This window comes from Limanda limanda, chromosome 11 (genome assembly GCF_963576545.1).
Source record: "Limanda limanda chromosome 11, fLimLim1.1, whole genome shotgun sequence".
Lineage (NCBI taxonomy): Eukaryota > Metazoa > Chordata > Actinopteri > Pleuronectiformes > Pleuronectidae > Limanda > Limanda limanda.
The window spans coordinates 8740009-8754582 of NC_083646.1; the positions used below are offsets into that span (position 1 = coordinate 8740009).

Genomic DNA, 14574 nt, shown 5'->3' on the forward strand with positions numbered 1-14574 from the left:
AATGGAGCTCAGCGGGTTTAGGGGGGAAATGTGGGGGTTTGGAGGCCACTAGCATGGAGTTGGGTTTTTTATTAGGGACCCCCTGATCTCTGCTAATGCCCCCCCTCTTACTGTCACCACCTCCTCCTCCACAGACCGAGCAGGAGGAAGGAGAACAGGGAGCGGGTCGCTTTAATTCGGACGCCATCCTCCCCCCCACCCCACCACCACCCCAACCCCACAAAAAAGGCGCACTTCTATAGAAAGCAGAGAAATCAGCCGGAGAGGAAGAAGAGAAGCTGCGAAACGGCGATGAAGGTTTAAGGTAAGACAAGTTGTGATGTGTTGTGTGTGTGTGTGTGTTGTTTTCTAACTTGTTCTCTCACTTTTCTTAAAAACACACTCACAATCTGCTGCACCATCAGTTCACAGGCTGCGTTAGTCCAATGCACAACTGTGTACAGCTTCAGTTCTCTGTCTTTACATCTGTATTTATATTTGGTGACTTGTGTCTTTCAATCAACTTATACTTCAAATGTGTGTACTGTTAATATCTCATGTAGCATAATACTTCTTTGCAGTGACAGCTTTGTAGTAATTCTGCTGCAGAGACTTTCTTCTCACTACTTCTTGACTCATTTTGACCTTTTGTTATTCTTGTGCTCTTGTGTTTGAATGTTTTGTTTCATACTGGAATTCTAAACTTCCCTCTGGATCATGAAAGTATCTATCTAGGTTTCTTTCTATCTATTTATCTTTCTTTGGGCCGATGGTTAACAAGTGTGTGTGTGTCATGTACATATTCCTCAGATCCTTGTTTTTCTGTGTGTAGATGAAAGCTTTGTGTGTTTTGTGTCTGTATTTCACATCATCTTCATTGAGGGTTAGTGAGCCCACACAGGGCCGGGGCCACGTTGGGACACACACTTGTTTACATCGACTCTGACCTGTTGACCCGGGTGTTGTGTCTGAGTCTGTGATGTTGGTGAGCCAAACGTCTGGGGGACAGGGGTCATGCAAAACATGTCACCCTCCTCTTAACCCGTCTGTCACCAATTGATGATGAGAAAGAAAACAGATTTATTACTTAATCTACGACCATACTATATCTATCTAGTTTTCTATAGCTCTGGGCAAAATAAATATTTTCATATCAGCTGATATTGGTAATTGTCGAGATATATCTCACATTATTTTAACCCTTTTAATTTGAAAAGCTGATTTCTGCTCCTGAGTGAAGGTTGTGGTTTTAAACTCTGCTTTATGGGCAGAGAATAACAAACACCTTTTAAAAAATGTCTAAATATTAAGATTAATGATATATCACTGTGCTTAAGCAAAATATCAAAAAAATACTGTCTTTAACTATTGTTGTTTTGCTATTGATGAAACTTATACTGCGATAATTGATATTGATTTATTGCTGATTAATGCAGACTACTTCAAAAACGGTCAAATTAAAGTTTTATCATAAATTTAAGGCTTTTGTTTGAGACGCAGTTGAATTGTATTGGTTTTACGTTATGAGGTGTTCTTAATACTGTGTTAATATCAATTACTGTCAGCTTGTACAGTCAGTACAGAAAGTATTTTAATCTTGGAATTAATCTTTAAAGCATGAAAAAGCACATTAAATCCATATGAAATGCTTTGCTGGCATGAACTCGGGCCTCTTTGTTGAATTTGCTCTTGCGTGACGACCCCCCGCCTGTCGTGAGGAAGGAAATCCAGTGATCTACAATAGATAACAGGGGAAGCTCTCTGGTTTTTCTTTAAAGACACATGTACCATTTACATGTGAGTTTTATCATAAGTTTAAACCTTAAACATTTTGAATGGCTGCTTTATTCGATCAAAAATAAATATCCCTCTTGCTTTATATCGTTTTAAAATAACTTCCCTATAATTGAATATGATATATTTGGTATCTTTGCAAACTTTCTCACTCCACTGTACGGTTCATACAGCTATAACATTTTATTTTTTTCTGTATATTTCTTCATAGAGCGGAGGCCACTGTTGCATCGTGAGCTTGGTCAGTATTGCTGGAGCATGAGGAAACCCGTACCACAGAAAGGTAAGAATTGATTCTACTCTATTTTTTTCACAGTAGCTTCCGGGAGAAAGTTTGACAAGTATGGCTCAGTTTAAATTCACCCATCCAGCCCCATTTGTTGTTCCTGTGTTGACAGATTCATACATTTGCTTGTGATAGTCCTGGAATTCCCGACTGGCAGGTATTGCGAGGTATTGACTGACGAGAAAATCACCCATAGTTGAGAACTTATTCTGTCTGTGTTGGCTCCTCCAGCTATAGAGTGGAAAGATGCCAGAAGGATCAAGCATGCCCGGAGCGGACGGCCCTCCCGGGTGCCTTCACAGTACCAAGGTAAATAACCCACAGCAGCCATTGATTGATGAAGTAACTGAGGGCAACACCACGGATTCGATCAGTGTTTTATTTAACATCGAGCCACATTTGCTGTAAATATTAATGATAGGTTTAAACCCTGGTGTCTCTTTTTTTGTTGTTATTCGTAGTTCAACCAACTATTAATCAAACAAGAGTGTATATATGAAGTGTTTCAGCCTGTTGTTCTTCTAAAGGACATTTCAGCTGGGAGAAATACTTGAAAGAGACCGGCGCTGCTGCTGCACCTGCTTCATGCTTCAAACAGGTGAGCACGCTGACACTGCCTCACCAGAATTTTCTCCGATTAACTGTTTGACCTATCTGTAAAAATCTTTTCTCCCACTTGCCATTAAATTTGCTAACCACCAGTTATCTGTCCTCGCCGTCTAGAGTCCCACGCCTCCGGTTAACGAGTTCAAGGCCGGGATGAAGCTGGAGGCCCAGGACCCGCGGAACACCACGTCCACCTGCATCGCCACAGTGGTGGGCCTGACGGGCTCGCGGCTGCGGCTGCGATTGGACGGCTCCGACAACAAGAACGACTTCTGGCGCTTGGTGGACTCCTCAGAGATCCAGCCTATTGGCAGCTGTGAGAAGAGTGGAGGCATGCTGCAGCCGCCACTCGGTGAGGACCGTGCACAAGATATAGTTTCTCGTACAGTCTCGGAAAAATAGCTCTACTGATTTGACTTTCTTTTTTTTATTATCTTGTCCACTAGATGTCAGTGAGCGACAGCACAGTTTATGAGTGTTTGATGTTCCGGCCTATAAATAACTTCCTCCTGACACAGATTATCAAGCCACCTAGCCAGGATGTCTCTGTACTGAAGAGACAGAAGAGCGCTCTGTCTGTACTCAGACTATTATGGTGTTGATGATCTTTAGGACTGTAAACTTCCCATGGGTTTCATTATTAAATTATCTGATGATTATCTTCTTAAATAACTGTTTAGTCTATGAAATGTTAAATATTTAAGTTTCTTGAAAAATGACTGAAACAATTAATCAGCTAGTCACTTATACAATTTCTGCCAGTTGACCTATTGATTAAATCATTGTACTTGTACTAGTTTTGCCATGATTTTTAATGCCAGCAGCCTCACCATGGTGATTACATAACCGTCACTTATGACAACTTCTATCGTCTTGTGCAGGTTTCCGGCTCAACGCTTCCTCCTGGCCCATGTTCCTACTGAAAACACTAAATGGAGCTGAGATGGCACCGTCTCGCATTTTTCACAAGGTACCTCAACACGCACTGAAAAACTAGTTGCTGTCATTTTCCCCAAAGCGGACATGTTTATTTTGTGGTCATCGCGACTCATTTATGGGTCTTAACCAGGAGCCTTCGTGGCTTAAAAGAGGAACTTAGAAGATGAACATTGCCTCATAATGTCTGTTAGATGAAGAAAGCACATCACCTATAGTGAATGCTTATATGCCGACTTCCATACCTGACTCCTTTCTCTCTCCGTGTTCCCCAGCAGGAGCCTCCCGCACCGGAGCAGAACTCCTTTCAGATGGGCATGAAGCTGGAGGCGGTGGACCGGAAGAATCCCCACTTTATCTGTCCAGCCACAGTGGGTGCGCTGCGTGGTGTTGAGGTGCAGGTCACCTTCGATGGCTGGCGGGGGGCCTTTGACTACTACTGCCGCTACGACTCACGCGACATCTTCCCCGTTGGCTGGTGCTCACTCACCGGAGACAACCTCCAGCCGCCTGGTACCAAAGGTATGAACCTGAACAGTGGGCGAGAGGTTTTACGAAACTGGGTGTCAATGGGTCTGTTCAATTATATTGCAGTGGCCAGTAGGATGCTTCAGAAGTGTTTTCTTTGCATTATTAACTTCAATATTATCAATGATGCAACATGATCTGGAGAAACAATTTGAAAACATGTTTCTTCTATATTTCAATATTCCATCTCTTCTGCTCTGTCTGGTTTTTCACCACGTCTTGGATTGTGGCTCCTCAGAACAGCTATGAACACTTTTAGTTCCCAACGTGGTTAAACCGCACGTCATACAAACTTCATTTGCCCATGTTTTGTGCTCTGGGTCTCTGAGGTCTCTGTCACCCACTGTAATACATTGAGGTATTTTTTTTTTGTGGTGGTCACAGCCATGAGAAATGGCTATTTACAATAAATCAACAACTTCTATTGTTATGTGGGTTCACAGAATGGTTTGCTGGGTCGGAAAATGATGGGACCACAGTTCCCAGATCCCAACCTAACATGTGATTTGTAACTCTGGTGCTATTGTGTTGTTTTAATTCCTTTTATCGTATTTTTATAGCAACTACATAAAATGTAGTCGCTATAAAAATAATTTAAGTGTTTAAATGGGACGTTCAGATCTACCTTTAGCCTCAGTGTAGCCTGTGGTTCGGCTTAAACGTTTTTGCGAGTAAAAGGCCAAAACAACCGATGATGACAGGATATTTATTTTCACATACAACAACTAGTCTGGCAGAGCTTAAATATGATGTTACAGTTAAAGTTCCTGATCTCTCTCTCTGAGACACATGTGTTATACTGCGCTCCCCATCACCTTCACTGAAACACCGAATGAGGGAATATCGTTTGAAGAATGTTGTTTGATTCCTCCGGCAGAGCTGTACAGACTTGTAGAATCAATGTCAGGGCCCATTGAAGCTGTTCTGGTGTCACCTTACTAACATGGTACACGTTAGCTTCTCCTTTCATTTGTCACCCATCTGCAGAAGACGCATAATTACCAGCCAACCTTGATCATTTAATTATGTCATTTTTGTAATACACTGAATAATTGAAATTGTTGTCCACGGTTTATTTTCCCAAATGTGCAGAATCTAAGAATTAGTTGTGCAGCAAATCCTGTGTTCAACAGATAGATAAATGTGTTCTGCTCAGACACACAGCACTTCAGGGACAAACAGAGCAAACATAGAGATGTAGTATTCTCTGTGAGCTCATTGATTCAACTTATTCTACTGGAATTAACTACAACTTTTCATGATATTTCTGGAGCTGGTTTGAGCCTCATGCTTAACAGTATGATACGAGCGCACGGCAGCCTGAAGGCATCATGTGGAGCAGTGGATCAAGACATGAGTTAACTATTTATGTGTTTTTCAAGTGTTGAAGCTCTTACCAAGCATCATGTTCTTTTGATTTGTTTGAAGAAAAGAAATCAAGTATAAAGTAATCTACTTTGTCACATGTTGCTGTCAGCAGGCCTGCGGTTGAGTTCCCCTTTGTGCTGTAATCTGACAGAAAACCATACATACGCCACACACTGCTGCTTTGTTTTCACATTGAGCAAAGAATGTGGTTTTCCTGTCAGTGAGTTTTGGTGCAGGACCAAGTTCTTGAACCAGAGCTGGGACCTAGAGGAAGCAATTTGTTTAAAAAAAGGACACAAAAGGGAGAAGTGGATATAAGGGTTATCAGCCGCAAGGTCAACCCTGCTCATCTGTTACAGTCCACAGTGTGTGAGGGAGTGGAAAAAGAAGGAGAGAACCAGGGAGGCAGGACTCGTTTTATGAAGGCCTGGCACTCGCCCAGTTGGCAGAGTCGGGCCGTGACGTGGTTGAAATGAGCCCCGGTGCCCCCCTCAGCCGGCCTCCCACTGCCACCCCGGCTAACAAGGTCTGATTAAACACCTCAGGAGAGCAATGGAGCTGTGAGAGAGGATAGAAAGAAAAAGAAAAGACAGACATATTGTAGACATCGAAAGGTGGAGTGTTTACATTGTCAACAGATGGTGGGAGGAGAGAGAGAGGGAATAGGCAGAAAGGCGGAGCGAGTGCAGAGGAAGAGTGGGAGAGGGAAAGAGGAGAGGGAAGGAGGAGAGGGTGAATCTGAGGACAGCCGCGCAGGCAAACCACACACTTTAAACTTTTCTTTGAGCGCACAGAGGTGAGTAAAGATGAATGAAATAACAGGAACGCCGTCTCAGTGATCGGATAGAAGCTCTTGAGAGGATATCTCGCAACTTGAAGCTGTCGGCGGCAGCGGCGGCTTTGTGAACTCCGTGAACTCGGTGCGCTCAGAGGAGAGGGAGGAAAAACAAGGGTTGGCTTGTTAAGTGTTTGTTTGGCTGTAGTTTCAAGTGCCGCCTCTGATCAATGAACATGTAACCTCGAGCTCTGCGAACCTGTCAAACATATTATCCAGGATCCGTCCAATCTGTGGAAGATCAATCAGACGTCGTTTTTTTTTCTTCTTTCTTCCTGAGCTTCGTAGTGGCTGCCTGATGAAAAGTTGCAGCAGCCGGCAGTCTGAGCTTTGCATTGATTGCTTTGCCCGTGTAAAAGTGTTTAATAAATACACCCCCACGGGCCTGGACCTGTGTTAATGGATGTTGCCGCTCCTCTCGTCAGTTGTGGGTTGATTCGGGTTGAATCAGTGCACTTAAATTCATACAATGCTTGTGTGTGTGTGTGTGTGTGTGTGTGTGCTTGCAGGTGTATGTGAATCCAGCTCTCCTGGCTTTCCCTTTTCCTGTGCCGTTGTTATTGCATGCACACATTCTTGAATGTTTGCCAGCTTCCATGGCTTAAATCAAGCTCACAGCTCGTTGGCTGGTTTTTATGTATCCAATGGCGTCTTAATGTTTGTCTGTGGTTTATGTGATTTTTCAAACGCTTCCCATCAAAATAAAAGAAAGAGTGTGTGTTGATGGGTTCGACTTTGAGAGATACATTTTAATTTCTTCTCACAGCTGTCAGCAGCATGCTTCTTTATTAGGGTTTATTCCTCAAGCTTTTAAGTTCCCTCCTTTTTTATTCCAGCCATAAGGGACTTGAGAGCAGGCCAAAAGAAAATTACTTTGATTGCCTCTGTACCTTCCTCTAAAACGGCTCATTTCTGTCCTTCACATCTTGTCTAATTTCGTCCTGTCCTTCCTCCACTCCATCTTTCTTTGTTGGTTGCTATGGATTTCAACCCATTCAATGCCTGTCACAGCACTTCAGCGATATTTTTTCTCACAGAAACGAATTTATCCATTTACTTTCTGTGTTATCACTCTTAATTTAGCCCCACAGCTCCAGTAATTACGGCCATCAAGGAGGTTATGTTTCCCCCCTGTCTGTTTGTGTGTTGGTTTGTGTTTTTGTTGGATTAGCAAGATTACCTGTTTGGTGAAGATAGAGTGTTTGGTTGATAGTCTCTCAGACTCTCAGGGAAGAATTCATGGATCTTGATGAAATAAATCAGACCCATTTAGAGAACTGATCTCTTATCAGTGTGGGACATTTGGTGCAGGACTTGTGTCCCTGGTGGAGGAATGTGCTCGACTGAGAGCCATTCTAGTTCTTTGTCTGTTTGTCCTTAAAAAGAAAAAGTATTGGGATGAACATCAACAGTGTATTGTGCAATACAGGGGATCATGATTAATTACTTTGTGTATTTTTTGTCCTTAATCCATGAACAAGACTCCCTCCTTTTATATGCAGATAAAAATGTAATTGTTCCCTTTTTCCCTTTTGCGCTTTTATAATCATCTCCCTTTTTCTTGTGCCTCTCTCTCTCTTTTCCATTTAGTAGTGTTGCCTAAGAGTCTTGGGGCGTTAGCAGATGGGGGTGTAGAGACTCCAGCCATGCACCCCACCCCAACACTGGGCAGACCTCCGGGTCAGAGAGGACGGAAGCCAGGCCGGAGGAAAACCAAGGTCACAGTTCCCTGGGGTCAGAAGGCTTCAGCGTTGGGACCACAGAGCATCCAACCGAGCAAAGACCTTGAGCCCATCAAGGTCCCCAAAAAACGAGGGCCCAAGCCTGGCAACAAGGTAGGAGGGAAGTGGTTTGAAGATCCCATTAGGGACAGCCGGTGTGCTTAAATTGAAGGGTCAGCTTACCCAAATTATAAAAAAACACATTTTCTCAGGCGAATATCTGAAAATGATGACAGAATTAGGAGTTGGCCCTTCTTGACTCTTGTCTCCTTCGCTCTTTTGTCCGTAGCTGAACTGGGCAAAGAGAGCTGGCTGGCTGGAGGATGCCATGGCTGGCCCGGGCCGGCCGGCGACAGTCCCCGGGCGAACCAGGGGCCGACTGCCGGCCAACTGGACACAGACGTTAGCGCTGCAGCAGGCCCAGACTCAGGCACAACCCATCAAGATCCCAAAGAAACGAGGGCCCAAGCCTGGCAGCAAGGTAGCTGTGCAGTCCATAGAAACTAAGGCATCACTGGGCCACTGAAGATTACATCATAGCATTAGGCTGCTATTGTGTTTACTTTTTAGACACAGTAAATAACCTATTAGCATTTCAAGAGACAAAAACTTGTGTTGTCCAGGTCTTAAAAAAATTCTTCTCAGACAAGTTTACCTGTTTTAAAATATATTATTAATATATTACATATGTTATTAAGATTTGTACATATATTTCTACTCTGACACATCATCATTTATTTATATTAAACCTTGTAACATTTACAGGGAGGTTTATGAGTACAAATATGTAAATAATAGAGTCAGGGCTAGATGCTTTATTCCTCTATGAATGTCCTTCACATTAATGACAGAGTAATAATACATACATCTGTGAAATGTCTGAATGTGTGTGTGTGTGTCCAGAGAAAACCGCGCGTGGTCCCTAATCCAGTCCCCACGTCTCCCACCAGCAGCACCCCAGAGCCCGACACCAGCACTGTGCCTCTGGACAATGCCACCATCCCCAACTCTGCACTACAGGCTCCCACAGGTATATGATTGTCCTCAGACCGGGACATGATTATTGATTATTGATGGGTTTTCCCCATCTGGGACGTACGATACATGTTTGAGACTATGACGCATGCTGTCATGCTCACACACACACTGCCGCTGGCTTTGTGTTCTTTTGGCAGCAGAACAGAAAGATCACAGAGATGTACGGCAGCTTGATTTCACCTGACACTGGTGGGAAAGTAGAGCAAAATGTAATACCTGTCTGTTGTAGCTGCCACGGTCTCTGTGAAGTTGAGAAACCTGGCAACTGCCGTGAGTGTTAAATAATTGGATATTTGAAATCAACACAGTGGTGATTTAATAGATGTCATAAGTCATACAACCTCCTCACCTTATTGTTCTGTCCTGTAGTTTGTGTTTACCTAAACAAGTACGGCAAAGTTGGACTCCATTTGGACCAGCGGCGTATCCAGCAGCTCCCGGACCATTTTGGGCCCGGCCGAGCGTCCTCGGTGCTCCAGCAGTGTGTCCAGGCTTGTGTGGACTCCGCTCACGACCAGAGCACCGTCTTCTCTTGCCTTAAATCTGGCCAAGGTGGTGAAGTCATTTCTGGTAAGGATCTCATGCTCATGTTGTGCTTTCTCGCCTTGGCTCCATCTCCTCTTCTTGCCCCCTGCAGGTATTTCTACATTAGGAGATATTGAGTCTGGATCTTCAGGATGGACGACGGAGGAGTTGTAATTGAGAATAAATGTATTTTACAGTGGAAATGAAAGTATAGATAAACAAGTACAACTCTGTGGAAGCCAGGGGAGAGAAGCAGAGATCGTCTGAATCTCCCTGACAGAGTCCGCCCATCAGGCCCCTTCAGAGAAAAGCCTGCTCAGAGAGAGACATCATGTTTATAATTACCACGGCCATCACTTACCATTACATCTCTCTTTTCCTTTTTTATTGTGGTGACATCTTTGTTTAATTATCTTCCATGAGAGCAGAATGTGTTGTCAAAGATCTAAAAAATCATTTAATGTCTGGTGTCCCAAAAAAAAAACCTCAACAACAATGATCTTGCTGAGCGTAAATCCAGATTTTATTGCTACATAAAATGTGCGATCCAGAAAGATGAAATTTAAAATCCAATTGAACAGCCTGTGATCTTCTCTCTTTGTCCGATGTAGCGTACTTTGACGAGCAGCAGCACACCCTGACCCTGCCCACAGTCAGCAGCGTCACCTACGTCCTCCGCTTCCTGGAGAAGCTTTGCCACAACCTTCACTGCGATGCGCTGTTTGGCAGCCAGCCTGTTGCCAGAGGAGCCCTGCACTACAACAGTCTCACGTACACGACAGGTCAGCGCTCATGCTGTCTTGAATACAAATGCCGACAGCAGCGTTTAATGTTTTTCTCATTATAAAATATGATAGCTGGGTTGTGCCTGTTTTGAAGCATGTTTAGAAAACCAGCAGGTGCATCATACAGCTCTCAGATCGCAGCTTTGAAAATCATAAATAAGTCAGGCTCACATCACACAGTAAATATTTACCTCTTCGTGTCATGATGAACCTTGGCAGCAGTGTTTCTGTTTACAACCCTGCACCTCACATTTTTTATCAACCATTAACAATTATAAGGGAAGCTATTAAAAGGGATCCAAATGTAATTTTAATATATGAATAGTCAGCATAAGCAAACTCATTTCTTTTCCCAATCAACTTGGTGCCGTCATCCCATATTTCCCCTCTGGTTGTGCAGTGGCTCCATCTGTATTCTATCTTCCTCAAAGCACACAAATATCTTTATTCCTTTTGGTAGAGGATGATACTGCATCAGCAGAAGTCTAGATAAGTTCAATCGATTACAGTCTGGTTCCCTTGTCTGTGCCTTCACAGCCTCTTATCTGTATCAGTGTTTGTTGCTTCCTCCATACATGCTGGTTTTAGAGCGGAGGAGTTTTGGTGACAGCCTGACGACGGGCCCCGGCAACAAGAGGTTCCTCCAGAACTACAACAGTCCGTTACCACAGAAACTGGCCAAAATCTCCCGACACTCCACCGATGGTAGGATGCACCTCAGTCTTTTTTTCTTTTTTTTTATCCATGCGTCATCGGTCAAGTCAACAGAGAACGACGTCAGGACCATGGTTTTTTGATTCTCTTAACTACTTTGCTTTCACATAATAACATAATAATACTGTATCATCTATTTTAATGGTTTACTTTGATTCCACTGTGAGAATAGTAATTATTAATTTTCTATTTCTATTTTAGCTGCTGTTCACTACAATTTACATAGATGGGTCCTTAATTAGGCCGTACCCACTGTGCCAGCTCATTATACATATTAGGCTCCTGGCTGGTACATTTCTAATTTGTAAAATGGCTTTAAAACCTCTTTTTTTTAATGTTTTTTTATTAGTGGGGTAAATATGAATTAGAAAAACACATAAAACAGACGCTTTCCCTGACTAAACAGACCTCCCACGTCTGGGTATAGTGTTTGTTTATATAATCAGAGGCTTTTAACTCTATAGCTGCATCAATTTTTATGCAGGACATTCTACTCTAATTATCGAGGGCTCTGGGTTGTCCAGTAAAGCTTTATATCATCATATGAAATGTGCTGGTGGAACAGAAGCAGCTCTTGGCTCAGGAGCGACTGTTATTAAGTTGTGGGCCAGGAGGTTAATAATTTAATCATCTTTCAATTTCCTTAGATTTTAATTAAGTTAATGGCATATTTGAAGAGATTTATGTTAAAGGGTAATATCCCCTCCACTCTTTACAGAAGGCCAGCAGACTTAAATCACTGCAGCGTTCTGTGAGAGTTTCAGACTGTGAAATATGTCTGTGGATGAAGTCAGTGCTATGTCAGTATTTTGAATCATTCTGTATTTACTGTTTGATTTATTGGCTGCTGTTCTCAGTTGTTCTGTGGAATTGTTTAAGTGTCAGCGTGTGGATTAATCTCACTGAAGCGTTTTCTGCCTGCACTGTTCCCAGGTGAGTCCTTCATGGAGAACAGCGTGGCCACATCCGAGCACTTAAAGAAAAGCCCCCTCTCTCCAAACTCCACGGCTCTGTCACCGGGTCTCAGGTCTCCCACCAAGCTGCTGCATCACAACAGCTTCACAGGTCAGAAGAGACACTGACACAAGCAACACAGTCACATTTCACTGCTCACGTGTTAGAACTGTAGTGATCCTCAGAGGGAAATCAGACCAAAACTGACGTACATATGAAAACATGGAAGAAGACGTGTTGTGTGCGGATTTATCTGAACATTTAAGATAACTCTGCTCATGGCATTGTCCTCACAACCAAAGAATCACACGATTAACATCAGAAATATGATCTATGGAGAATTTTAGCTTTTATAGATTTGATTGGATGATGACTTGTGTAGTGAGTGATGATAAATTCCAATTAATCCTGCAGAATGTCTTAATGAACCTGATACGAATGAGCTATTATTAGGGTTTAAGTTTAAGAGTGATAATGATGCATTTGAGCACTTGCGTCATTTCTTGCAAATAAAATCTGTTTGCTGCATAAGTTAAATATTTGCACAACGGATTAAGTTTGCAGATGCGAAAGATTAAGATTACTTTTGATGGGTATAAACAAAGATACTGATTCTGTTTTGTTACATTTGTTGTCTGCACATGTGGATGTGTTCCAGTTCTTCATGTATGTGTGTTTGCATGAATGGTCCGTGCAGTTGTAAGCTTTAATCTTCACCCAGGCCCTTTCAGCGTGGGCAGATAGGAAAATGTACCTTACGCTTGTTTTGTCAGAAAGGATTAAGCAGATTTTACAACTCCATTGTATTAGCACAGGATGTATTGACTTCATTTAACAGGCTAACGATCAGCCCATGCAAGAGGATAATAGAACGATCAATGTGTATTGTTTTTCTGATATATTGATATTACATGTTCAAGTGTGTCCATGTCTGTGGATTCTGATGTAACACTGGATAGAACCAGATGATATGACCATTGATTATGAATTTGACTTTGTGCTTCCTCGTGTTCAGGCAGTTTACGGGAGAGCCCGAGACCCAGCGGTCAGGACCCCAACCTGTGGACGGTGGAGGACGTCATGAAGTACATCAGAGAAATCGACCCCGTGCTGGCACCACACGCCGACCTTTTTAGAAAACATGTAACTTTTTTCCTGAAACTTAAAATCACCACACAAGACACATGTTTTTGATTTATAACTTTTGCTCAATTTAAGGTCTGTGCTTAATAACCTAACATGTCTTTAATCCCTCCCTCTGCTACAGGAGATTGACGGCAAAGCACTCCTGTTGCTGCGTAGCGACATGATGATGAAATACATGGGCTTGAAGCTCGGCCCCGCCCTCAAACTCACCTTCCACATCGACAAGCTCAAGCGGCAGTGAGGGGTCAGCGACCCGCAGCAGCCTTCCAAAGGACTACGCTCCAACCCCACCTCCCCGATCTAGGATCAGTATATTATGCACTACACATTGGACACATACTGACCACTTACATGTAGCAACGTCCATCAGACCACCACATCTGGTATTACACACCCCTCTCCTGACCTATTCCAATGAGGAATGTTTTATTTTGTGTAGCACAATCCAGCCCTAAGGCAGCATGGGATACGTAGGATCACCCACTTGTCCATCATCTGTTTTGCATTTCAGTATAACTTGAAGAGTCAAAGTGGCCATTTTAACTGTAAAAGGCTTTTTTTTCTGGGCCTGCTTTTATTTTGTTACATGTATTCTGTACATAGGTCATATTTTGTATTTCATGAATATATGGATGTATTTTTGCCTCGTTGTGTTTGATATGCTCAAAGAAAGAAAAAACCCTAAAGGAAGAAAATAATTAACTTCATTCATCCCAGTGGTTGGGAACGCTTCTGATTAATGTCTCAGTTTGAGGCACAACTTTGCAACTACATCAATATTAATTATAGGGAGAAAAAAATGGTTTTATGAAAAGAAACTTTTATTCTTAAAAATACTGCCATGAGGAAAGCTGTTTCTTTTGTCTAATTCTGGATGTTGTTTACAATGCCTTGTCTCGTCTTTGTTATTTGTACTTTTTTAATTTTTTATACTATATTATTAGAGTTCCTACGTGGAGAACCCTATCATAATTAACATTGTTCAATAAATATATAATAATTCAACTGGTGACTTCCTCTGGTGTGTGTTTAAAGACACTCCTGTTGACCTTCTGCTTTTCTCCATTTAATATCCCTCACCTTTTTTAGATACAATTAATCTACAAGACTATAAATCTCATATACAATTACAAATTGTTTTATTTTTGTAAGTTAAAATCAGCTAGCAAGTTAAACATTGCACATTACGCTGTTAACCACTCATTTTTTTAATTTTGGAGCCCTATTGAGTCTTCAAGTTACAGAAGTAGACCAACAGAGGGCAGCACAGGCCTGTTTACCTCCTTGCAGAGCTGTCTCCTTGCTGTTTCTCCTTGGGCCAGTGTCATGTTCTGCCATAGGTGTCCACAGCTCCATCTG

The 14574-nt window shown here is 42.5% G+C and overlaps 1 protein-coding gene across 3 annotated transcripts; it reads left to right on the top strand.

Moving 5' to 3' along the window:
- The first annotated feature begins 211 nt into the window (after positions 1-211).
- LOC133014419 (polycomb protein SCMH1) lies at positions 212-14220 on the top strand. 3 transcript variants are annotated; one of them, XM_061081654.1, is made up of 16 exons: positions 212-304; positions 1985-2056; positions 2291-2368; positions 2587-2657; positions 2783-3017; positions 3547-3635; positions 3877-4123; positions 7923-8167; positions 8343-8534; positions 8957-9083; positions 9461-9661; positions 10228-10398; positions 10990-11106; positions 12049-12180; positions 13085-13212; positions 13337-14220. In XM_061081654.1, exons 2-16 carry the CDS (start codon positions 2032-2034, stop codon positions 13454-13456), a joined length of 2178 nt encoding a protein of 725 aa, XP_060937637.1. In that variant the 5' UTR covers positions 212-304; positions 1985-2031; the 3' UTR covers positions 13457-14220. The 3 variants fall into 3 exon arrangements, with proteins under 3 accessions (XP_060937637.1, XP_060937639.1, XP_060937638.1); XM_061081656.1 differs by having other exon boundaries at positions 7926-8167; XM_061081655.1 differs by having other exon boundaries at positions 3880-4123.
- Positions 14221-14574: the final 354 nt, after the last annotated feature.